At 40.9% G+C, this 26,682-nt stretch overlaps 1 protein-coding gene across 4 annotated transcripts in view; it reads left to right on the top strand.

The window, feature by feature from the left end:
• NFATC3 (nuclear factor of activated T cells 3) overlaps positions 1 to 26,682 on the top strand; it is a 149,652-nt gene that overhangs the window by 16,027 nt on the left and 106,943 nt on the right. Inside the window, exon 2 of one of the 4 annotated variants that reach the window (XM_056526432.1) lies at positions 23,777 to 23,824. The exons of the other annotated variants lie outside the window; for them this stretch is intronic. Within the exon in view, the coding sequence (XP_056382407.1) occupies positions 23,818 to 23,824 (7 nt within the window). The 5' untranslated portion in view covers positions 23,777 to 23,817. The remainder of the gene's footprint in view (positions 1 to 23,776; positions 23,825 to 26,682) is intronic. 4 annotated transcript variants of the gene reach the window in all.

Genomic DNA, 26,682 nt, shown 5'->3' with positions numbered 1-26,682 from the left:
TTATACACATAAGTAGTAGAGTGATCTCATATTTTCTTTATATATTGCACTGATGAATGATGAGATTAAAATCATGAGTGCCGCCATCAGTGTCATGTCCATAACACGCTCTACAGCAGCTCAAGAATATATCATGATTCCTGATGAACCGAATAGAGGGAAATGCATCGAATCGCAAGACAAGAGGATCTGAAGAGCCACAACGGCATCTCGGACATACAAGTGAAGCAATCCCAGGATCACAGATTTTTTTCAATACCCACCTGAAGCACCTTAAATGCATATTGCACATTATCTACTTTATGATTGATGCCCTCACTAAATATGTGCTACCTATTAGGGATCGACCGATTATCGGCTTGGCAGAAAATCGTGAATATCGGCCGATAATATCGAAGTTATGTTTCTGGCTAGAGATGAGCGAACTTACAGTAAATTCGATTCGTCACGAACTTCTCGGCTCGGCAGTTGATGACTTTCCCTGCATAAATAAGTTCAGCTTTCCGGTGCTCCGGTGGGCTGGAAAAGGTGGATACAGAAAAAAATAGTGTGAGTAAGAGATGTTTTATAACTCTGAAGCTAATCAGTCACTGCACTCCTGGTGCCTTGGATAATTCAGAAGTGATATATGTAAGCTCTAGACTATTGGCTAGACTGGGATCACATGACAACTTCCACAAAGAAACACCTTTTTCAGAACCTAGTCTGCTGATGCTGTCTTGTTTTGAGATGTTGGCACAACATGAGATATCAGATTTAGATGATGCTTAGCAGCCTGCCTGATCAAAGCCGTAACTTATAGGCTGGTTGACTATATGTAACCATGTGACTGGCACCCTACAGAAGCCTTATCTAGAGATGAGCGAACTTACAGTAAATTCGATTCGTCACGAACTTCTCGGCTCAGCAGTTGATTTATCCTGCGTAAATTAGTTCAGCCTTCAGGTGCTCCGGTGGGCTGGAAAAGGTGGATACATTCCTAGGAAAGAGTCTCCTAGGACTGTATCCACCTTTTCCACCCCACGGGAGCACCTGAAAGCTGAACTAATTTATGCAGGAAAAGTTTTATGCTCATCAACTGCCGAGCCGAGAAGTTCGTGACGAATCGAATTTACAGTAAGTTCGCTCATCTCTACTTCTGGCTCTGGTGGCGTCCTGAGCTGTCACCTGTGTGCCGGGCCACTGATGGTGACGTCGCGTTGAAGACGTCACTCATCATTGCGCAGCGCACAGCAACAGCGCAGGATGCCGCAGGAGCCAGAAGTAGCGCGGACCCCGGGAACAGGTAATAATAAAACTGGGGATGGGGGAGGCAATGGGGCATCGGCGGCGGTCTCTGGCAGCCGCGTTGGTTGGACTCAGGACCCCAGGACAGTCAGGGGGAGAGAAGCGGATGGCGACGGCGGTCTCTGGCCCCGCAAAAGCCGCTGCAGTTCATAGATTTTAAAGCGCCCGCAGAAACAGTTAATCATTGTATACCCGCACACACACACATGCACCCTCATTTTACCAAGGATATTTGGGGGGGGGAATTAAAATGCCCGGAATATCGGTATAAGTTATCGGCTATCTGCCTGAAAGTTCACAGGCTATCGGTATCGGCTCTAAAAAAAATCAATATCTGTCGATCCCTAATACCTATGCAAGATTATATATGGTGTTAATGGACTGATTGTTACAATCGATTGTTACATCAAGCCACAAGGACTATGTGCAATATAATATATACTGCTATGTCACGAGAATCACTATGGACAGCAAGAGAAGTTTAGTGCTGTACAGTCTAATTTGTGGACGTTTATGGCAGTTATTATGGTGAATAGTGTTACACCACATCATCTGCACAGATACCCACTGTCTGGGCATCCACTTGGCAAATGAGGTTCAATGTGGATAAATGTAAAGTTATGCATCTGGGTACTAATAACCTGCATGCATCGTATGTCTTAGGGGGGATTAAACTGGCAGAGTCACTGGTAGAGAAGGATCTGGGTGTACTTGTAGATCACAGACTACAGAATAGCATGCAATGTCAGACTGCTGCTTCCAAAGCCGGCAGGATATTGTCATGTATCAAAAGAGGCATGGACTCAAGGGACAGGGACATAATACTCCCCCTTTATAAAGCATTGGTACGGCCTCACCTGGAATATGCTGTTCAGTTTTGGTCACCTGTCCATAAAAGGGACACTGCGGAGTTGGAAAGGGTGCAGAGACGCGCGACTAAACTAATATGGGGCATGGAACATCTTAGCTATGAGGAGCGATTAAAGGAGTTACAATTGTTTAGTCTTGAGAAGAGACGTTTAAGGGGGGATATGATAAACGTATATAAGTATATTAATGGCCCATACAAAAAATATGGAGAAAAACTGTTCCAGGTTAAACCCCCCCAAAGGACGAGGGGGCACTCCCTCCGTCTGGAGAAAAAAAAGTTTAGTCTCAAGGGGCGACACGCCTTCTTTACCGTGAGGACTGTGAATTTATGGAACGGTCTACCTCAGGAACTGGTCACAGCAGGAACAACTAACAGCTTTAAAACAGGATTAGATACATTCCTGGAACAAAATAAGATTAATGCTTATGAAGAAATATAAAATCTCATCCCTTCCCCAATATCGCGCCACACCCCTACCCCTTAATTCCCTGGTTGAACTTGATGGACATATGTCTTTTTTCGACCGTACTAACTATGTAACTATGTAACTATGTAATACTATATGACGTGGATTTCTGAATATATATGTGCTCTGCGCTAAGAGACTAAGATATACAGATCCACGGAACTATATAATTTATACCTAAGATAATACTGAATGTTTAGCAATTTATGCCACAGTTTTTGATCCTGGAATGAATAGAGACTGCTGCAATTTATCTATTTGTGTTTAGCGTGGACACTTGGATGGCGGCGCATATATATGTGTATGTTTGATCTATACCTTTTTGATCGTCTTTGGAGCTTTTTTTTTATCAGCATATTGAATAAATATTTTAATCTCATCATTAATCAGTGCAATATATTAAAATATATATATATATATATATATATATATATATATATATATGTGTGTGTGTATATGTGTAGACTTCATATAATTAGGAATTGTAAACTTTTTAGTTTGAACATCAGACTAGATTTAGTCTTAACAATGTAACTAATCCATAGTAAGTGGGCATTATGATCAGTGGATCTTAAGATGCAAATCCTCACTTTTTAAGAAGGCATGTGAGACCATGCTTCACTGCAAATAAATAAAATAAGAAAATAAATTGTAAAACCAATGCTTTAAATTCTTTTATTAAATATTTCTACGTAGTTGAACATGAACTCATGAAAAGTAAAATACAGCAACTTTAAGGGTTTAAAAATGGTTAGGAAGCATAGGGCCAAGAATGGAACTACGTGATAAAACATGAAGCCCAAATTCTTATCTTATGCTTGTAACAACACGTTTATGGAATTTGCACATACCATCAAATTGACTCAGTAAACTAAACATCAATCCTTGTAGTAAAGCTAGAACAAAAAGGTACCTGTAGGCGTTACTTTTTATTTACTCCCTCTGACAGTTACCTGTCCTAAAGGAAAACTTCTGTCAAAAAGGGGAATTTATTATTTTTTTTCCTTAAAACTCGTGTGTTCATAGCTGTGTTTATATTTTATTTTGGCAGTGTTCTTTCTGTATTTTAAATGAATATACAAAATATCAGACTAGCAATATACCCTAGCATCAGCACAAAGGGTATAAATGGTAGGGTACACTGAACTCTGTTTACCAACTGCTCCAAATGTAAGAATTTATCTCAGAGAAAATACCATTATAATAGTAGGTGAAAGACTGAAATGACAGAATGTTCAGTCATTCTGTCGGCCCTTTACAGGGACAATAACAACCAGAAAAGTAAAGGAGGAAAAATATAGAATCAGTAACATAGTGTTTAAAGGAGTCAGAGCAAGAAATATCGACTAGCAGATAGACGTAACTGTTGTAAAAATGTTGTATACAGTATAAAAAAAAAAATAAAAAAAAAAAAAAATATATATATATATATATATATATATAGCAACAGAAACATATAATAGTTTGGTATCAACTAAAGTGCTGGCTGACTTATTCTTTGTCTATATATATATATATATATATATATATATATATATATATATATATACATACATATAAAATAATGAAAAAATAAATAAAAATAAAATATATATATATTCTGTTCCAATGACTGTATTTCAGGTCAAACAGTATGAGCATCTAGCACATAATTAAAGCCAATTTTGATGTCCCCCTTACTGATATTGTTTTATATATGTTTTTAGCGTATGTTTATGTGACCAAACATACTACTTAAGCCATTTATGCTATTGAATTTACGGCGCTGCACAACATCACTTCGTGCACTGCGCTTTACATTTACGAGGCGGCTGTGATACGAGCGCAGGAGCTGTCAGCAGCCGCGGATCCGCTGGTAATGGCAGACATCAGCAATTGCACTGATGTCTGCCATTAACCTCTCAGATGCTGTGATCAATACAGATCACGGCATCTGCGGCAGTGCAGCACTTAAAATGGCTGATCTAATTGCCCGTGGCACTGCCGCGGGGATCAGATCAGCCAAGATGACGGACGGAGGTGTCCCCTCACCTGCCTCCGTCTGTCTCCCAGGGTCTTCTGCCCTGATCTGAGCAGACTAGAGCAGAAGATGGCCTATGCATAGCACTGAACACTATTAGCAACATGATTGCTATAAATAGTCCCCTATGGGAACTATAAAAGTGTAAAAAAAAATGTGAAAAAGCCCCTCCCCAATAAAGTTTTAAACCACCCCTTTTCCCCATATTAATACACAAAAGCTTAAAAGAAATACATAATAAACATATTTGGTATTGTCGCATGCATAAATGTCCGAACTATAAAGAAATAATGTTAATGATCCCCCTACGGCAAACATTTCAGCTTTTTTGTCACATCAAACTGAAAAGAAATTTAACAAAAAGCGATCAAAAAGTCACATATGCGCAAACGTGATACTAAATCAAACTACAGATCATGGCGCAAAAAAATAGCCCACACACATCCCTGAATACGTAAAAATAAGAGTGTTAAAGGTGGTCAAAATAGGGCAATTTTAAGCATACAGATTTTGTAAAAAGAAAAAAAAAAAGGTTCAGATCTTTTTAAAAGCAGTATAAAAATAGAAATGTATGTAACCATGGGAATCATTTTAATCGTATTGATCCAGAGAATAAAGAAAACATGTCATTTTACCATAAAGTTTACAGCATGAAATCGAACCCCCCACCCAATTTGCAAAATTATGATTTTCATTTATATTTCCTTACACAAAAAATAATTTTTGGGTTTTACCATACATTTTCGGGCAAAATAAGTGATGTCATTACAAAGTGCAATTGGTCACGCAAAAAAACAAGCCCTCATATGGGTCTGTGAAAGGAAATATAAAAGTTATGGATTTTAGAAGATGAGGAGGAAAAAAGGAAAACGCAAAAATAAAATTGTCTTTAACCCCTTAAAGGGGTATTCCAGGCAAAACCTTTTTTTTATATATATCAACTGGCTCCGGAAAGTTAAACAGATTTGTAAATTACTTCTATTAAAAAATCTTAATCCTTCCAATAGTTATTAGCTTCTGAAGTTTTCTGTCTAACTGCTCAATGATGATGTCACGTCCCGGGAGCAGTGCATGATGGGAGAATATCCCCATAGGAACTTCACAGCTCCCGGGACGTGAATCATCAAGAGAGCAGTTAGACAGAAAACAACAACTCAACTTCAGAAGCTACGGTAATAACTATTGGAAGGATTAAGATTTTTTAATAGAAGTAATTTACAAATCTGTTTAACTTTCCGGAGCCAGTTGATATATAAAAAAAAGTTTTGGCCTGGAATACCCCTTTAACCCCTTACGGACCCTGGCTTTTTCCGTTTTTTCATTTTCAATTTTTCCTCCTTAATTTAAAAAAATCATAACTCTTTCAGATTTTCACCTAAAATTCTATATGATGACTTATTTTTTGCGTCACTGATTCTACTTTGTAATGACATTAGTCATTTTACCCAAAAATCGACGGTGAAACGGGAAAAAAAAATCAATGTGCGACAAAATTGATGAAAAAACAGTATTTTGTAAGTTTTGGGGGCTTCAGTTTTTACGCAGTACATTTTCCAGTAAAAATTACACCTTATCTTTATTCTGTAGGTCCATACGGTTAAAATGATACCCTACTTATATAGGTTTGATTTTGTATCACTTCAGAAAAAAATCATGAATACATGCAGGAAAATGTATACGTTTAAAATGGTCATCTTCTGACCCCTATAACTTTTTTATTTTTCTGTGTTCAGGGCGCTATGAGAGCTCATTTTTTGCGCCGTGATCTGAAGTTTTTAGCGGTACCATTTTTGTTCTGATCAGACTTTTTGATCACTTTTTGGTATAAAAAGTGATCAAAAATGCGTATTTTGGATTTTGGAATTTTTTTGCGCGTACGCCATGGAACGTGCGGTTTAAAAAGCAGTATATTTTTATAATTCGGACATTTCCGTACGTGGCGATACCACATATGTTTATTTTAATTTACACTGTGTTTTTTTTATTCTTGGAAATGCCGGGTGATTCAAACTTTTATTAGGGGAAGGGATAATTGAAAGGGTTAATGATTTTTGTAAACTTTTCTTATGCCATATTATAGCTCCTATAGGGGGCTATAACATTGCATTTACTGATCTTTTACACTGATTGATCAATCTCCATAGGAATGGCTCAATCAGTGTTTTCGGCGATTGAATGCTCAAGCCTGGATCTTAGGCTTGAAGCATTCATTCGGCGATCGGACTGCAGGAAGGAAGGTAAGAGACCTCCTCCTGTGCTACAGCTGTTCGGGATGCCGCGATTATACCACTGCGATCCCAAACAGCTCCCTGAGCTAGCCGGGCACTTTTACTTTAGTTTTTAGCCGTGTGGCTCAGCTCAGTTTTTGCCGTGCGCTATTAGAGGCGGGTCCCGGCTTCACTATGACGCCGGGCCCGCCGCGATATGATGCGGGGTCACCGTGTGACCCCGTGTTATATCGCAGGACCAGGACCCAGGACATACCCATACGTCCTGGGTCCTTAGGAGGTTAAGGACCCTGAGTCCGCTCCCGTTCTATAATGCGTGGCCCCGCATCATAGCGGATCGGGCCCGGCCTCTAACAATGGTCGGGACCCATGGCTAATAGTGCCGCGATCAGTGCCGTGTGCTATTAACCCCCTTTAGACGCGCCATTCAAAGTTAATCACCACGTCTAAAGGGAAACTAAATTACCACCTGCTAGCTCAGCGGGCTGTTCGGGATCACCGTGGTGAAATCGCAGCATCCCGAACAGCTGTAGGACAGCAGGAGGGTCCCCTTACTTGCCTCCTTGTGTCCGATCGCTGAATGACTGCTCAGTGCCTGAGATCCAGGCATGAGCAGTCAAGCGGCAGAATCATTGATCAATGGTTTCCTATGAGAAACCATTGATCAATGTCAAAGATCAGTGTGTGTGGTGTTATAGCCCCCCAGTGTTTTTGTAAAAAAAAAAAAGTGAATAAAGATCATTTAACCCCTTCCCTAATTAAAGTTTGAATCACCCCCCTTTTCCCATAAAAAAAATAAATAAAAAACAGTGATTAAAAATAAACACATGTTGGATCACTGCATGCGGAAATGTCTGAATTATAAAAATATATAATTCATTAAGCCGCACGGTCAATGGCGTACGTGCAACAAAAATTCAATAGTCCAAAATAGTTTTTTTTTGGTCACTTTTTATATCATGAAAAAATGAATAAAAAGCGATTTAAATAGTCTGATCAATACAAAAATGGTATTGGTTAAAACTTCAGATCATGGCGCAAAAAAATGAGCCCTCATACATGGAAAAATAAAAAAGTTATAGGGGTTAGAAGATGACTATTTTAAAGGTAAACATTTTCCAGCATGTAGTTATGATTTTTTCCAGAAGTACGACAAAATCAAACCTATATAAGTAGGATATCATTTTAATCGTATGGACCTACAGAATAAAGAGAAGGGGTAATTTTTACCGAAAAATGTACTGCGTAGAAATGGAAGCCCCCAAAATTACAAAATGGTGTTTTTTCTTCAATTTTGTCGCCCAATGATTTTTTTTCCGTTTCATCGAAGATTATTTGGGTACAAGGACTAATGACATTACAAAATAGAATTTGTGCCGCAAAAAATAAGCCCTCATATGGATTTTTAGGTGCACAATTGAAAGAGTTATGATTTTTTTTTAAAGGTAAGGAGGAAAAAATTTAAGTGGAAAAACCCCTTAACCCCTTAAGGACACATGACGTACTGGAACGTCATGTGTCCACTCCCGATCTATAACGCGGGGCCACGGCGTGGCCCCGCGTCATAGCGGGTCGGGCCCGGCCTCTAACAACGCCCGGGACCCGTGGCTAATAGCGCGCGGCATTGATTGCTGTACCGTGCGCTATTAACCCTTTAGACGCGGCGTTCAAAGTTGAACGCCGCGTCTAAAGTGAAACCGAAAGCATGCCGGCTAGCTCAGTGGGCTGTTCGGGATAGCCGCGGTGAAATGAAATAAAAAGCGATCAATAAGTCCTATCAATGCAAAAATTGTACCGTTAAAAACTTCAGATCACGGCGCAAAAAATTAGCCCCCATACCGCCCCATACACGGAAAAATAAAAAAGTTATAGGGATCAGAATATGACAATTTTAAACGTATACATTTTTCTGCATGAAGTTATGATTTTTTCCAGAAGTGCGACAAATTCAAACCTATATAAGTAGGGGATCATTTTAATCGTATGGACCTACAGAATAGAGATAAGGTGTCATTTTTACTGAAAAATGTACTACGTAGAAACGGAAGCCCCCAAAAGTTACAAAATGGCGTTTTTTTTTTCAATTTTGTCTCACAATGATTTTTTTTTCCGTTTCACCGCAAAAAATAAGCCATCATATGGATTTTTAGGTGCAAAATTTAAAGAGTTATGATTTTGTAAAGGCAAGGAGCAAAAAACGAAAATGCAAAAACGGAAAAACCCCCGGTTCTTAAGGGGTTAAGGTCAAAATAGGCTGTGTCCTTAAGTGGTTATGAACACATTTTAAGATGGAAATAAAGGTTTTATTTAACCTTTAGTTGATGACCCAACAATGTTTTCTGGTTTATGGTCCAGGTTGCATAAAACTGGTGACAGGTTACACTTAAATTAGTTGCTGCCTATTAACCTTTGCACTTGGCAACAGTTAATTGAACAATTTTATTTGTTGATGTAGAGGTATTAATCTCTACTTTGCTCCCTTTGCCTGTCTTAAAGGGGTATTCTGGTGGAAAAAGGCTGTTTTCAAATCAACTGGTGCCAGAAAGTTAGAGATTTGTAAATTACTTCTATTTAAAAAAAAAAAACGTAATCCTTCCAGTACTTATCAGCTGTCTTATGCTACAGCGGAAGTTGTGTAATTCTTTCCAGCCTGACCACAGTGCTCTGTGCTGACACCTCTGTCCATGCTTTATATCTGTTGGGTCCCAGTTGCTATCAGTCTGATGTCTGGCATTAACCCTTTAGACACCGCTATCAAAGTTGAGAATGGCATCTAAATACGGGTAATTTACTTCCTGCCTAGCTCAGCCTGCTGATCTGGAACGCCGCAATGAAATCGTGGCCATCATGGGGTCACTGCTGTTAGGACAGGCAGAGGGTTCCTACCCCCTGTCTCCTTTCAGATCGGTGCTCTAATGGTGCAGGAACGATGGCACTAATGGAGCGCTGAAAACACTGATCATTTCTGTGCTATGGTGTTCAATCGCAATGCTATGATGTGCAATCTCAAGAGAATTTTGAATCACCCCCCTTTTCCCATTTTTTAAAATTTATTTTAAATATAAACGAACATATGTGGTATCACAGGGGCATTAATGTCCGACCAATTGAAATATAATGATAAACCGCAAGGACAATGTATACATATAGAAAATTTTCATAGTCCTGAATTGCTGATTTTTGGTTACTCCATAAAAATTTATAAAAAGTGATCAAAAGGTCCCATCAAAACAAGAATTGTACCGATAAAAACTACAGATCCCAGCGCAAAAGATGTGCCCAATATACGTTAAAATATAAAGGTTATATATTTTTTTCTGGGATGCAATCTGACCAAAAATGATCAAATACGGACTTTTACTTTGAATCGATAGACTGGCAGGATTATTGACATATTTTAGTTGGACTTGAGAAGTGCGGGCAGCCTCACGAAAAAGACTGTTGTCTTGTGTGTTGTATCTGACCATGGAAACTTCAATAAATGCCGAGATTTTATCAACCTAGTGGTGAGTGCTGTTAGATTATTCCCTATTATGGATATCTACGATCAGCTTCATCTGTGAACTCTGTGTAATAGCGGAGCACCATCAAAAGGGATGAAGGAGACTGGTTGCACTAGCGTGAGCACTGCATGTGAACAGGTGGATAGTGCCGGTACGTTACTAACCTTACAAAGGAAAAATAAGAATTATTACTCTTGAAAGGTGAGGAGAAAAAAACTAAATCACCCAAAAAAAGGTGTTCTCAATGCCAGAATCGGCAGTGTCCTTAAAGGGGTACCCCGGTGAAAACCTTTTTTCTTTTAAATCAACTGGTGGCAGAAAGTTAAACATATTTGTAAATTACTTCTATGAAAAAATCTTAATCCTTCCTGTACTTATTAGCTGCTGAATACTACAGAGGAAATTCTTTTCTTTTTGGAATGCTCTGTGATGACATCACGAGCACAGTGCTCTCTGCTGACGTTATTATAATAATAATAATAATAATAATAACGCTTTATTTATTGTTGTCCTTAGTGGGATTGTTGTCCTTAGTCCCCAGCATTGCAAGGCAGCAGTGCTAACCACTGAGCCACCATGCTGCCCTTAGCATACATCTGCTATGCATGGTTGCTAAAATGGACAGAGATGTCAGCAGAGAACACTGTGTTCGTGATATCATCAGTGTTCCAAAAATAAAGGAATTTCCTCTGTAGCATTCAGCAGCTGATAAGTACTGGAAGGATTAAGATTTTTTTAATAGAAGTAATTTACAAATATGTTTAACTTTCTGCCACCAGTTGATTTAAAAGAAAAAAGGTTTTCACCGGAGTACCCCTTTAAGGGATTAATCAGCCAGCTTTTGCTTTAGTCAGGTGTTTGCTTTTTTGTTATTTTATTTATTTTCTGATTCAGATTCAAAGTATTCAGAGTCAGCCTTAAGTGTGTGCCAGTGTGAGATGCAATAAATAGCAGTGCTTATGCTTTATGCATTTACATCAGCAGTTTGCAACCAGTAACTCTTCAGCTGTTGTCAAACATCAAGTGCCTGCTTGGCATGAAAGCTGTGGGACTGTTATGACATACTCGGATTTTAAGGTTTAAAGTCCCAAGTAAACGACAGGGCTACTACACACAACATTTAGATTAATTCCTGTAATGTATATACACACTAGGTCCACTAGACCAAGACCACTCTTAACATGAAGCCTGATGTGCGCAGGGGCATATGAGCAGGCCCATAAGATAAGCCTGCTCCATATGACAGCTGTGTGTTTGGAGCTAGCTCAGACACCGATCGTTTAACCACCTAGATGTCAATGGCGGTTGTGGTGGTTATAGTAGTATGTAAAATTGAAATTAATCTGCAAATTAAAATCAACCCATAGAGGACACAGGGCTTACATGTATCCCCTGCACCCGCTATAGAGCTTTTGAAGTTATCTCAGGAGCTGAGCTTGCTTCATAGCTGGTGAGAAATGGCTTCTATAATGAATGATGTCATGAAGCACAATTGATCCTGGTTATAACAAGCCATTGTATGGCCCTGTAGGTGGAAAATTGAAAGAGTTATTGCTAATAAGGATGAAAAAAGAGGAGGCAAAAAGGAAAAATTGCTTATAACAGGGGTGTGAAAAAATTAATAAAAATTATTTGTCCAAGGGACTAAAATGGGAGCACAATCTACTTCTTCCTCATGAAAATCCGCTAGTCCTGGTCCACAAAATAATTTCAACCAAAATATTATGTAATTAAGGTTACTAGTCATTAGGGAGTTTTACATTGCAGCTGCAGTATATGCTCCCTAACCCCCATTAGGTAGACAGGCCCCCAGATACATATGACCTCCATCAGTTGGCCTTCCCAGTAGGAAGACAGACCCCCAGATAGATATGAACCCCATTAGGTAGGTAGGAAGGGCTCCCATTTAAACAATTACACTCCCTAAGAAGATAGGTTAGCCCCTGGTGGTAGGCAGGTCCCCTCATTATGTCGTACGTAGCCCATGCGGGGACCGGATTTGGATTCCTGCTATTATGATTGATTGGTCGGAACGACCTGCTGGGCAATAATCGGGGCCGGCGGGGGTCTCCTACCTTTGCCTGGCTCAGCGGGGGTCCCCTCAGGAGCTGCAGCGGCGGACAGGAGCAGCAGCAGTAATGGTGGCAGCAGCAGCGACAGAGCAGGTGGCAGGATACAGCAGGAGGTGAGGCCTGTTCACCTCCTGCTGGTACATAGCAACAACTCTCAGCATGCAAAGCCAAAGGTCATGCTGGGAGTTCTAGTTTTGACACAGCTGGAGTTCCGACTACAACTCCCAGCATGCCTTTTGGTAGTCTGTGCATGCTGGGGGTTGTAGTTATGCATCAACTGGAGGCAAATTTTTTCTATGAAAAAGTGTGCAACCAGCTGTTGCATAACTATAACTCCCAGCATGCATGGATAGCAGAAGGGCATGCTGGGAGTCATAGCAGTGTGCCTCCAGCTGTTGCAAAACTACAACTCTCAGCATGATCTTCCGCTGTCAATGCATGCTGAGAGTTGCAGTTTTGCAACAGCTGAAGGCGCACTAGTTGTGAAACAGAGTTTGTGTCCTAACTCAGTGTTTCGCAACCAGTGTGCCTCCAGCTGTTTCAAAACTACAGCTCCCAGTATGCACTGAGAGACTGTACATGTTGGGAGTTCCAATTTTGCAACAGATGGAGGCACACTGGTTGCGAAACACTGAGTTAAGTAACACTCTGTGTTTCGCAACAAATGTGCCTCCAGCTGTAGCATAACTACAACTCCCAACATGTATGGTCTGTCGGTGCATGCCGATAGTTGTAGTTTTGCAACAACTGAAGGTTTGCTGAAGGTTACTTTTTTATTTTGTGTAGTGTAGTGTTTTCAGGGTAAATTCACACGGGCTTGGTTTACAAATTTTCTACTGCAGCTCAAACTCCCTGTAAAGAAACTCACTGTAAACCCCCGCCTGTGGGAATGTACCCTAATAACACTACACAAAATAAAATGTAAAACACAAGATATACACACCCTTAACACAGACCCCCCCCCCCCCCCATTAAAAATAAAAAACGTCTTGCATGGTACTGTTTCCAAAACGGAGCCTCCAGCTGTTGAAAAACAACAACTCCCAGTATTGCTGGACAGCCACTGACTTTCAAGGTGTGCTGGGAGTTTTGCAACAGCTGGAGACACCCTGTTTGGGAAACACTGCCGGAGGGTATATTGGAGGCAAATTCCCTAATTTAGGCCTTTAAATGCTCATGGCGCTCTCTTGCTTCGAAGCCCTGTCTTATTTCAAGGCAACAGTTTAGTGCCACATATGGGGTATTTCTGTACTCGGGAGAAATTGCGTAAAAAATTTTGGGGGGCTTTTTTCCTTTTTACCCCTTATGAAAAGGTAAAGTTGGGGTCCATACCAGCATGTTAGTGTAAAAAATTTAATTTTTTACACTAACATGCTGGTGTCGCCCCATACTTTTAATTTTCACAAGCAGTAAATGGAGAAAAAGACCCCCAAAACTTGTAACACAATTTCATATGGGAAATACCCCATATGTGGACGCAAAGTGCTCTGTGGGCGCACAACATGACTCAGAAGTGAGAGCGCACATGTACATTTGAGGTCTAAATTGGTGATTTGCGCAGGGGTGGTTGATTTTACAGTTGTTCTAACATAAACGCAAAGCAATAAATACCCACATTTTGGAAACTACACTCCTCACGGAACGGAACAAGGAGTATAGTGAGCCTCAACACCCCATAGGTGTTTGACAAATTTTCGTCAAAGTTGAATGTGAAAAGGAAGAAAAAAAAAATTTGTGAGTCTTTTTCTTGTGAAAATGAAAAATTTGGGGTAACACCAGCATTTTAGTGAACAAAAAATCTAATTTTTCATTTTCACATCCAACTTGAGCAGAAATTTGTCAAACACCAGTGGGTTGTTAAGGCTCACTGTACCCCTTGTTACATTCCTTGAGGGGTGTAGTTTCAAAAATGGTATGCCATGTTTTTTCTGTTTTATTTATTGCTGTTCTGGCACCATAGGGGCTTCCTAAATGTGATCTGCCCCCAAAAAACCATTTCAGCAAAGATTGCTTTCCAAAAGCCAAATGGGACTCCTTCTCTTCCGAGCATTGTAGTGCACCTGCAGTGCACTTGATGTCCACACTTGGGGTATTTCCATACTCAGAAGAGATGGGGTTACAAATTTTTTGGGGGTGTTTTCTCCAATTACCCCTTGTAAAAATGTAAAATTTTTGGGAAAACCATAATTTTAGTGAAGGAAAAAAAAGAAATCATAATTAACGCATCCGACTTTAACACCCCTGTGGGGTGTTAAGGCTCACTGTACCCCTGTGATTCCCCCACCCCAAAACTCACAGAGCAGGCTGATTGACATGCCAGGAACCTATACAGAGCCTTGCTTTTCCCTCCCACACTTCCTTTATTTTATCTTAGTCGAGAAACACAGGCAACGGCTGTAGGAACAAGACAGCATGTTTTCTTCTTAAAATATACACATTTTTGAGACTATATATTAGGGATCGACCGATTATCGGTTTGGCCGATATTATCAGCCGATTGTCACTATTTCGGACGTTATCGGCAATTACCTTGCCGATAATCCGATAATGCTCCCCCCCCCCCACCGCACCAGCCAGAGACCGCAGCTGCCCCATTACCTCCCCCATCCCCGGTTTTATAATTATCTGTTCCCGGGGTCTGCACTACTTCTGGCTCCTGCGGTGTCCTATGTTACGCTGTGCGCTGCGCAATGACGAGTGACGTCATCAATGCGACGTCACTGTCAGTGCGAACAGTGACAGCTCAGGACGCCGCAGGAGCCAGAAGTAGCGCGGACCCCGGGAACAGGTAATTATAAAACCGGGGATGGTGGATGCAATAGGGCAGCGGCGGTGGTTGGACTAAGGACCGGCGCCCGCTTTAAATCAATGATCTGCAACCGCTCCTTCAGGGCCGGGGGTGGAGAAATAGCCGATAACTTATACCGGAATATCGGTATAAATTATCGGCTATCGGTATCGGCCCTAAAAAAACGATATCGGTCGATCCCTAATATATTATTACAAATATACATACAGTGGGGCAAAAACGTATTCAGTCAGCCACCAATTGTGCAAGTTCTCCCACTTAAAAAGATGAGGCCTGTAATTTTCAGCATAGGTATACCTCCATTATGAGAGACCTAATGAGAAAACAAAATCCATAAAATCACATTGTCTGTCTGATTTTTAAAGAATTTGCAAATTATGGTTATGGATAATAAGTATTTGGTCAATAACAAAAGTTAATCTCAATATTTTGTCATTGCCAACAAAGGGGATATAACAGAGGTCAAACGTTTTCTGTAAGTCTTCACAAGGTTTTCACACACTGTTGCTGGTATTTTGGCCCATTCCTCCATGCAGATCTCCTCCAGAGCAGTGATGTTTTGGGGCTGTCGCTGGGCAACACAGACTTTCAACTCTCTCCAAAGGTTTTCTATGGGGTTGAGATCTGGAGACTGGCTAGGCCACTCCAGGACCTTGAAATGCTTCTTTGCCCGGGTGGTGTGTTTGGGATCAGTGTTATACTGAAAGACCCAGCCACGTTTAATCTTCAATGCCCTTGCTGATGGAAGGAGGTTTTTCACTCATAATCTCACGATACATGGCCTTATTCATTCTTTCCTTTACACGGATCACTCATCCTGGCCCCTTAGCAGAAAAACAGCCCCAAAGCATGATGTTTCCACCCCCATGCTTCACAGTAGGTATGGTGTTCTTTGGATGCAACTCGGCATTCTTTCTCCTCCAAACACGACGAGTTGAGTTTTTACCAGTTCTACTTTGGTTTCATCTGACCATATGACATTCTCTCAATCCTCTTCTGGATCATCCAAATGCTCTATAGCAAACTTCAGATGCACTGGACTGGCTTAAGCAGGGGGACACGTCTGGCACTGCATGATTTAAGTCCCTGGCGGTATAGTGTGTTACTCATGGTAGCCTTTGTTACTTTGGTCCCACCTCTGTGCAGGCCCCCCCATGTGGTTGTGAGATTTTTGGTCCCCGTTCTTGTGATCATTTGGACACCACTGGGTGAGATCTTGTGTGGAGCCCCAGATTGAGAGAGATTATCAGTTGTCTTGCATGTCGTCCATTTTCTAATAATTGCTCCCACAGTTGATTTCTTCACACCAAGAAGAACTGTCAGCTAGTCAGCTGACCTCGGTTGCACTCAATCCCGGTATGTCCTGCAAGTTGGAATTTACCCTGGCTTTGGACGGGAGGTTGCAGAGTGGCCAAAAGGACCCAGGCGTAGTAGTTGAGTCCAGTGGCTAACGCTGGATCACAGAATCACAGATGTCTGCTGATAGATCGCAAAATGAACAAATTCCCTCTAACCTATCGGATAGAGAGTTGACGGCTTTAAAACAATTAGAGCGTGACTCTAGGATTACAATTAAACCATCGGATAAAGGTGGGAATCTGGTGGTCATGGACACATGTGGTTATAAGGAAATGACACTAACACTATTGCAGGATCGTGAATCTTATCGGATTATTGGAAGAGATCCTACTAACTCCTTTAAGGAAGAACTTGAGAAACTCCTTATTAGGGGTCTAGATGACCATTTGATTTCTGATCAAGAATGTAAGTACATGTGTCCGGTTGACCCCCAGATTCCTACTTTTTATGCGCTTCCGAAAATACATAAAGGGGTTACGCCCCTGAAGGGGCGACCCATAGTCTCGGGAGTAAATTCAATTACTCAAAAACTAGGTATATACCTAGATCAGATATTGAGAGAATTTGTGTCCTCTTTACCATCATATATAAGAGACACTAGTGACCTTCTACAAAAAATTGATGGTATACAACTTGACTCAGATATGCTTCTAGCATCGATAGATGTGGAGGCCCTCTACAGTTCCATTCGACATATAGATGGACTGAGGGCTGTTTCGTATTATCTACAAACTAGGGGCATTCACTTCCGGACCCATAGCGAATATGTCATCCAACTATTGGAATTTCTTCTAACCCATAATTATTTTATTTTTGATTCTCGGTACTACCACCAGCTCAGGGGCACTGCCATGGGGAGCCCAGTGGCCCCCTCATATGCAAACCTTACCCTGGGCTGATGGGAGAGTACCATAGTTTTTGGGGAGGAGGATAGTAAGTGGAACCCACATTTAATTTATTGGGGTAGATATATAGATGACGTGTTCGTAGTTTGGTCCGGAAGTGAAAATCTTTTTAAGGAATTTGTAGAGGGTTTAAATCACAACCCCCTTGGTCTTAAGTTTACGTTCGAGATTGACAGGGACGAACTACCATTCCTGGATGTACTAATCAGAAGAGGAGAGAATGGTTTGTTAGAGACAAGTACCTTTAGGAAACCTACATCGACGAACAGCCTACTTAGATGGGACAGTTTCCATCCTGTACCCCTCAAAAAAGGTATCCCCACTGGACAATTCCTGCGGATACGTAGGAACTGTTCGTCGATGGAAGGTTTCAATAATCAGGCAAGGGATCTGAGGGATAGGTTCGTTGAACGGGGCTACCCCTCGGATGTGTTGTTTACATCCTTCAGTCGGGCATTAACATCAGAACGTAGAGCGCTGCTAACCCCGAAGAATAGGAATATTGAGGACAATTCTGTTAGATTAATTGGTACCTATGATAACCAATCAGAAAGGGTAAAGAATATACTGAGAAGGTATTGGCCTCTCTTACGCAGTGATCAAGATCTTAACGATATTGTTTCTCCTTACCCCATGATTACATTTCGCAGGGGTAGGTCTATAAGAGATAGGTTGGTACATAGTCATTTTGTTGAACCGACTAGGCAAGGGACATGGCTGGATAGGAAACCACTTGGCACCTTTCGCTGTGGCCGATGTAGGGCATGTAGCAATATCCAGCAATGTAAGTCCTTCACTAGTGTAGTGACTGGAAGGGAATACACAATCAGAGATTTTGCCAATTGTGATACTGAAGGGGTGATATATGTAGGGACCTGCACATGCCCCCTTCAGTATATAGGCAAAACTAAGAGGTCCTTTAAGAAAAGAATTAGGGAACATGTCTGTGACATTCAAAATCGAAGAGACACTCCGGTGTCACTACACATGTGGGCAAAGCATGGTGGTGACACTAAATGTATCTCCTTTTGTGCTATGAAAGTAATTCGGAAATCCCCTAGGGGTGGAGAATGGGACAGACGCATCCTACAAAAAGAATCCGAGTGGATCTTTAGGATGCGATCTGTATCACCGTTTGGCCTAAACGAACGTCTAACTTATAGCTGCTTTCTGTAGCTTATTACAGCATTGTCACTCTTTATTAACTCTCATTGTAATTTATTTAATTTTTGTCTTGGAGGAGGTCCCGATTGGTACGGGATGTCTTCCTTGCTTACTGTTTATATTTCTCAAAAATCATTATCATTTAGTAAAGACATTACCCATAATATCTTAATCACTTTGTTTTTGGTGAGAAAATACAAAATGGACCTAAAAACTATATGAAACTGCGAGAAATGCCCCTAACTTTATTGGCTCGGTTGAGCAGTTAGGCCTTAAAAGTTATTATACTATTTATGTAGTCATAATTGACACATAATATGGATGTATCATTTGTTCTCAAGCATTTATGATTCCCTGTAAGTGTGTAATAAAATACGTAGTTTTTATTTTATTTTGTTATACAATAATCTATATTTATATTGATACTTTTTCTCTTTAAAATTTATATATATAATACCTTATTCAAGTTCTCCTGTGGTGCGCTTATTTGTCATACAGAATTATCTTTTTCCAGCCTTCTTTTCAATCCTCCTCCCACTCCTATCTTTACTAAACTACCTTGGACGTGCAGTGCAGTGTTGGACGTAATGGGTCACGTGATTTATTATCACGTGATCCAATTTGGTTACGGCGCCCTTGGAGATGTTATCACATGACTTAGTATCATGTGGTTTAATCTGGTTACGGCGTCCTTGGAGATGCTATCACATGATGCGCGGCTACCGGAAGTGACGCATTTGGCGTCCCGGATATGCGCGCGAGTGTGGAGGTATTTAAGACAGAGGCTGGGATATACTTAGCTATCTGCGACGTGGATCGTCAGTCGCAGACGGACGTATCATGCCTACGGCATTTTGATATGGGGGTAAGCAGTGGACTGTGCATGAATTATTGTGGTGTTAGGAAGTAGGTTAATCAGTTTAGTTATTTATTGCAGTAACTACACATGGATAATGGCTGGACATTTTTTGGACTATACTGTGGTTATGTGGACATCATAGAGGTTTCTTTATCTAGGTGAGGACTAGGGTGCTGGGGTTGAAACCTTGGACTATTTGCATATACCATTTGTACTGATGTTACTCCCCTCCCCCTTCCCTGTCTATGTATAGGTGGCACTATTATCTGAACTCTTTATCTAATAATCTGGAGGGTCAAACAAGATCCTGGCGATTGGACAATTGTGGTCTGGAGTTATCTATAGTAAGGAAGCAACTATTTTCAGGTCTTTATTCCAGGTATAGGCTTTACTACTATTGAAATGGTCCATATATATATATGGTAGATTTGGTATGGCTTATCATGATTATTATTATTTGCCATTTTTAGGGGGACATTTACTAAGCCTATTTTCCCTTTTTCTGTGGAGGAGCCCTTATCGTAGGGTCCTCACTTTATCAGTGATCTCGTTCTCTGCTACTTAGAGGTAATGACATATATATATATATGTCTCTGTTTTTTCTTTGGGAGTTTTTTGAGACCACATTTGGTGTAATTTAGGGACTTTATCTGCTTCCCTTTTCCTTTTTGGCACCTGGCCTGTCATTAACACAGTATTTATCTGTTTTCTTCTTTACTTACCTTCGTTATTATCTTCAACACATCCATTATCTACACTATAATCTTTACATTTTTCATGTCTCAATATCTTTTGGCATGTGATGTTATCATATTTTACATCCTTTATTACTTATTATTATATATATTTTTTTGTCTTGCCTTACAAATATATGTAGAATGGAATATTTGTGTACTAAAGCTAATGCTATGTTTTATGTGGTATGTTGTGTCTTCTTTCTTTCTATCCTTGTTTGTTCTCCCTTTTTTTTGCTTCCTGCTACAGGTTGTTACATCAGTCGGAGGATATTCAAATGAAGCCACAAATAAGCCTTGCTATCTCCTATCTGCATTCACGTGCTTTGTATTGTATTTATGCCTGCTTTTATGTATTATAACATATGTTATGTATAGTTCTAAATGTCCTTTCATCTATTGTACATTGAGCTGTGCCTTTGTCCATGTGTTGCACGCTATTTATACATATTGTTCCTCCATATCTCGGTGCTTATTAGGTATATATTTGTATACTGTTGTTGTCATCCCCTGATGAACCGTTGTATATCACAAGATACACGGGGAAACGCGTTGGGATATACGGTTGTTCATCATAGGAGAGCTTTTTCTTTCTTATGTATTGATACTAATTATTTATACTATTGTCATTGGGTTTTTTACGAGGATTAAATAAAATTGTGAATTTTTAGCTACATGGTTTAATGTTATTCTGGTAGAAAATAGCTATAGGACACCATTGTGTCCGACTGTCAGTGAGATTATTTTTAGATCGCAAAAAGGTCTGCTGGTAGCGATAGTCCTTCCAGTAATAAAGTTATAGTCCTTGATTACTCAATGTCCCGGACAGTAGTAGGAATGGACTGACAATCATTCCAATATGATCCCTTGGTATGGCAAAAAATAAAAAGGCAAAATAAAAACGCAGGTCAACCACATCAGATGTGAACTTGTAGCAATACCAATAGTTTAAAGTGTACATGCCGCCAACAAAAACTTTGGATGTAATGTAGATAATACCATTATATGTATATTTTGTTATATACATTGATTAAAAAATGTGTATTTTTGGGTGAAAAAAATGCTGTCCCTGCAGCTATTGCCTGTGTGTCTCTATGAGGAGTCCAAATACAGGAAGTGAGGGCAGGAGAAGCAGAGATCTGTGAAGGCTCCTGGCTTTTCAATCATTCTGCTATGTGAGCCAGGGGCATGTTATTATGGTATTATCTATGTTATATAAAAAGTTTTTGTTGATGACAGGTACACTTTAACTGTGTTTCCGGTCCTCAGTTCACACTGAGGAATTTCCGCAAGGGGAATTCCGACGCTGAATTCCGTTCCACATGAAGAATGAACATGTTTGTCCCATAGAAATCAATTCATTTTTTTTTCTTCAGCCAGACGCTGTTCCACGCGGAAATTCCATGCAAAATAAGGGAAATTCTAATTGGTGGTTTTCGTCCAGCCCCAAAAAAAACCTGTTTCCTCCTATATTTCCATGTAGAATTCTGCATCAATTCCGTGCAAATTCCGCACATGGAAATTATGCTGTCACCCCCCCCCCCCATAGGCTTGCATTGAGGGGGGCGGAGCCTTGACATCAAAATGCTTCGGCCCCGTGATTGGCAGTAATCAGACCTGGAGCGAACACGCTCCGGGGTCTGGTTTTAATGGGGTGTGGCATGCAAGATCACGGGGGTCCCCAGCGATCAGGCATCTTATCCCCTATTCTTTGGATAGGGGATAAGATGTCTAAGCGCCGGAGTACCCCTTTAAGCGAGAATTCCTGAGTGGAAACATACCCTAAAAGAAGTTGTTACAGGTATGTGAGAGCCAGAAATCTTGCTTGTTTGTAGGTGACCAAATACTTATTTTACACCATAATTTGCAAAGAAATTCTTTAATAATCAGACAATGTGATTTTATGGATTTTTTTTCTCATTATGTCTCTCATGGTTGAGGTATACCTGGGCTGAAAATTACAGGCCTCTCTCATCTTTTTAAAGAGTAGCTATCACTAAATAAAATTTCCCTATTCCCCCTCCCCATCTGTCCCTGACACTAACTACATCTATCCCTGTCTGAATTTCTGCCCAAATCCCCATAAAAATACCTTTGGAAAAACGGCTGCAGGAGCTCAGAGTTGAGCTCTCTGATGAGGGCAGGAAGTGGGCGGCCCCGGCAGGCGCGACGTCATCTGAAGCCTGGCCGGGGCTCTCTTCCGCCCGTCTCCTCTCTCTTTCTTTCCTGCAGCTCGCGTGCTGCAATGAATGAGGAGAGGGAGATGCAGGGGGCGGGGATATAAAAATTTTGTGCGCCGCGCGCACACGATCGCTGTACTCGCTCTCTGCCTGTATAGGAAACAGACAGAGAGCGAGCACAGTGCTCGTGTGCGCGCGGCGTGCGAAATTTAAATATCCCTGCCCCCCTGCATCTCCCTCTCCTCATTCAAGTGAACGCGCGTTGTGGACCACGCTGGGCCACGCTGCCCGGCCAGCGTTGGTCCGAACGTGCTGAAAGTCACGGGGGGGAAAAGTTATCCTGAGCCATATAGGGTGACACCTAGTGGCCAGGTTTACAAACTTTAAAAAAACACATAAAACATGATTTTTTTTTTTTTTTTAATAAAATATATTAGAAACTTTTTTTTACATAATCTATTTAATCCATTTTTTTTTTTAATGAGAGTACCCATTTAAGTGAGAGAACTTGCACAATTAGTGGCTGACTAAATAAATCTTTGCTCCGCTGTATATGATCATCTACATTATATAAAAAGTATTTAAGTTTGACAAATGTGCAAAAAAATAAGAAATCTGAAAAGGGGCAAATACTTTTTCACAGCACTGGATGTGAGATGTATAGTCAGCATGATACTTAGGTAAATCTGGTTTACACTAATAATTACAGTTTGTGTAAATCTAGACCAGTGCTATAAGAAAAGGTGTATTATGGTTTCATAGAATACAAGTATTTATTGAAACAGGCTGGGCTGACACTTTAAGGGTGCGTTCCAACAGGGCGTATACGCAGCGTATTTGACGCTGCGCAAAATGTATGGCAGCAGCGGGAAATACGCTGCGTATCCCTTGCTCACTATACACACAGGGCTTTCCGGCGACAGCCCTATGTGTGTAGTGAGTTTTGGAGGCGGAGCCGCGCGTCACAGATACGCCGGCACACGGCCCCGCCTCCAAAACTCACTACACACATAGGGCTGCCGCCGGAAAGCCCTGTGTGTATAGTGAGCAAGGAATACGCAGCGTATTTCCCGCTGCTGCCATACATTTTGCGCAGCGTCAAATACGCTGCGTATACGCCCTGTGGGAACGCACCCTAAGTGTAACAGAGAGTGCTGACCCTGAAACAGGCAGTGCTGACACTTTAAGTGTAAATTTCTGTCTTTTTACAAAGTTCATAGGGTCTTTTAAAATATGTTGGTTTTGGTTGTACAATAGCTTTGGGTTGTATAACTAAACTTTTCATTTAAAAAAAACAACTCTATTTTGCATTCCTGCAGTTTCGACAAATTTGTGAAGACATGTCCTTGTAGACCTAGGCATGTGTGGTATGTATGAATTTTGTAAGACTTGCACTTATTTTTAAGGCACTTTTGTATGTGTTTTAGCGGCTGCAAAGGTCCGTTATATTGGCAGTGGGTATTTGCATGTGATTTTTGCTTCAATAACTAATGCATGGTAAAAAAGATGTCTTTCTGCTTTCTCAGCATTGTTGTGAGCACCAGCTTATGTTGATGTGTGATGAATATATAATATTCAAACCTTGATCTATAATTCTTATTGTATCTTTAAAGCCTCAATGCAGCTTTTAATCACAAGAGAAAGAAAATTACGAGTGTATGGGGCAGACATATGCATTTTTGGGGTGTTTAAGCCCTTAAGGAGCGGGCCATTTTTAATTTTTGCACTTTCGTTTTCCTCCTCCTCATAACTCTTAAAATTTTCCATATACGGGCTAATTTTTTACGCTGTGACTTGAAGTTTTTATCTGCACCATTTTAGTTTTGATGGGACTTTTTGATCACTTTTTATAAATGTTTTTTTTTTTTTTAGACTATACAAAGTGACCAAAAATACGTGTACACCATGGACCGTGTGGTTTAATTAATGTTATATTTTTATAGTTTGGACAATTTACACACATGGCGGTACCACATATGTTTTTTTTTTTACGTATTTTCTTTTTTTAAATGGGCAAAAGGGGGGGGTTGATTCAAACTTTTATTGAAGGAGAGGTTAATACACATTTATTAACTTTGTAACTATTACATGCAATCTTCAGATTGCATACACTGTTCAATGCTATGCCATAGCATAGCATTGATCAGTGTTATCGGTTCTTTGGTGAGGCTGACTAGAGCTTCAGACTAACGATCAGATGGCAAGGAGGCAGTTAAGGGCCCTGCCGTCCTCTAAGCTGATCAGGATAACTCCACTTTCAGTGGGAAAAATGCCACGGCCAGATGTTATCAGGGAGTCAATAAGGAAATGCAAAATGCCAAACCCACTCTGCATTTTTCGGTTTGGCATATATCTACTGCCCAGCAAGAATTTACAGTGAACCTGCAATGTGTATACAGTATTCACATTGCTTGTTCACTTATCCCCCTGCTGAGCTGAGCGCTATGCACCAGCCAAGCAAGAAAAGAGTTAACTTACACTGCTGGGCAGTGTAGGTTAACTCTTTGTGTGGCATATAGTGTTTACAGAAGACTAGGTCGATTTACCTCCCTCGCTCCTGTGTCGGCCAGATCCCTGTAGCTCCACCCCCTAGCGATGATTTCATTAGAAGACGGAGCTGCGGACTGGAGCCAGGGTGGTAAGTCTGGGGCTCTGTTCACATTATACAAAATGTAAAATGTGAACAGATCCTTCTGGCATTGTCTTCTCAGACAGCGATACTCCAGCTGTTGCTAAACTACAACTCCCAGCATGCCTGGACAGCCAAAGGCGGTCTGGGCATGCTGGGAGTTGTAGTTTTGGAACAATGGGAGGCTGTTTCTTTTTTTTTTTTTTCTTGTTTAAGATCAGTGTATGCCGCGGATTATGGTGGAATTGTTGGACTACGGCGATGAACTACATTTAATTTTTCTTTTAATAAAATGGCTTACAAGGGCTGTGGGCGAGTGTTTTTTTTAAATAAAATTTTTCCTCTGTGTGTGTGTGTGTGTGTTTTTTTTTCTTTAAGAAAATATGTCATCAGTGTAACCTCCACTAACCTGTCGGTACAGACAGGTAGTGCAGGAGACACTGATGACAGCGGTACTTACCTTGTCCCGTTCTGTGCTGTTGTACTCAGGCAATCCTCTTCGGTATATTCAGGTCTGGGCCCGACTTGGAGCATGAGTGGAGCTTAGTGATGTCACTGGTTCTGTTTGCTAGCAGCGGGACCCAGCAGAGAACAGCAGCGGTGACATCACTAAGTTCCGCCCATGCTCTAAGTCAGGCCCGGAGCTGAAGATACCCAAGAGAATTGCCGGTGAACGACAGCACAGAACGGGATAAGGTAATTACCGTTGTCAGTGTCACCTGCACTACCTGTCTGTACCGACGGTTTAGTGCAGATGATGCCACTGTTGACAGATTTTCTTTTAAAATGAATTCTCAGGGTTAGTAGTGGAAGCGGTCTTATAGATGGAATCCATTACAAAGCCGGGGCTTGGCATTAGCCCCAAAAACAGCTACTCTCAAATAATACCCCAGTACCCACCGCCACAAGTATACTGTGAAGAGCGATACCAACAGGCCTTGAGCATAAAAATGGTGCGCCGGACCTAGGCAGTAACAGGTTGGCGTTATTTAGGCTATTTATCTCGTCCACCCTGGTAAAGTTTGGCTGTTTCTACTTGTTTGGTATCTGGCTGAAAATAAAAATTGGGAAACTCTTAGGGTTCCCCATATTTAATTCTCAGCCAGATACCAACCAAGCAGCAACAGCCTTACGTTACCAGGGTGGGCCAAGACCATTGTTACTGGCCCTTCCCAGCCTAATTAATGCCAGCCTGTTACTACCTAGGCCCAGGAACGCCATTGATGATGCTCTGGGCCTGTTGGTATCGGCTCTTCCCGGTACCCCTGTGGCAATGGGTACCTGGGTAATATTTGGGGGTTAGTACTAGCTGTTTTTGGGGCTAGCGCTATGCCCCGGCTTGGTAATGGATTCAGTCTATAAGACTACTTCCACTACTAAGCCTGAAAATGTTATTTAAAAAAACATGACAAATTGGAAAAATAATTTTATTAAAAAAAAAAAACACTTCCTCAAAGCCCTCGTTAGCCATTTTATTAAAAGTAAAAAAAAATGCAGTTCCTCGCCGTAGTCCAACGATTCCAGTATAATCCTCTGCATACACAATCTGAAACGAGAAGAAAAATAAAAAATGGGTTAGTCCATTTTTGGCGCTCT

This window comes from Hyla sarda, chromosome 6 (genome assembly GCF_029499605.1).
Source record: "Hyla sarda isolate aHylSar1 chromosome 6, aHylSar1.hap1, whole genome shotgun sequence".
NCBI classification, from domain to species: Eukaryota; Metazoa; Chordata; class Amphibia; order Anura; family Hylidae; genus Hyla; species Hyla sarda.
The sequence above is the reverse complement of the archived record's forward strand: the minus strand, read 5'-3'. Positions and strand labels throughout refer to the sequence as shown.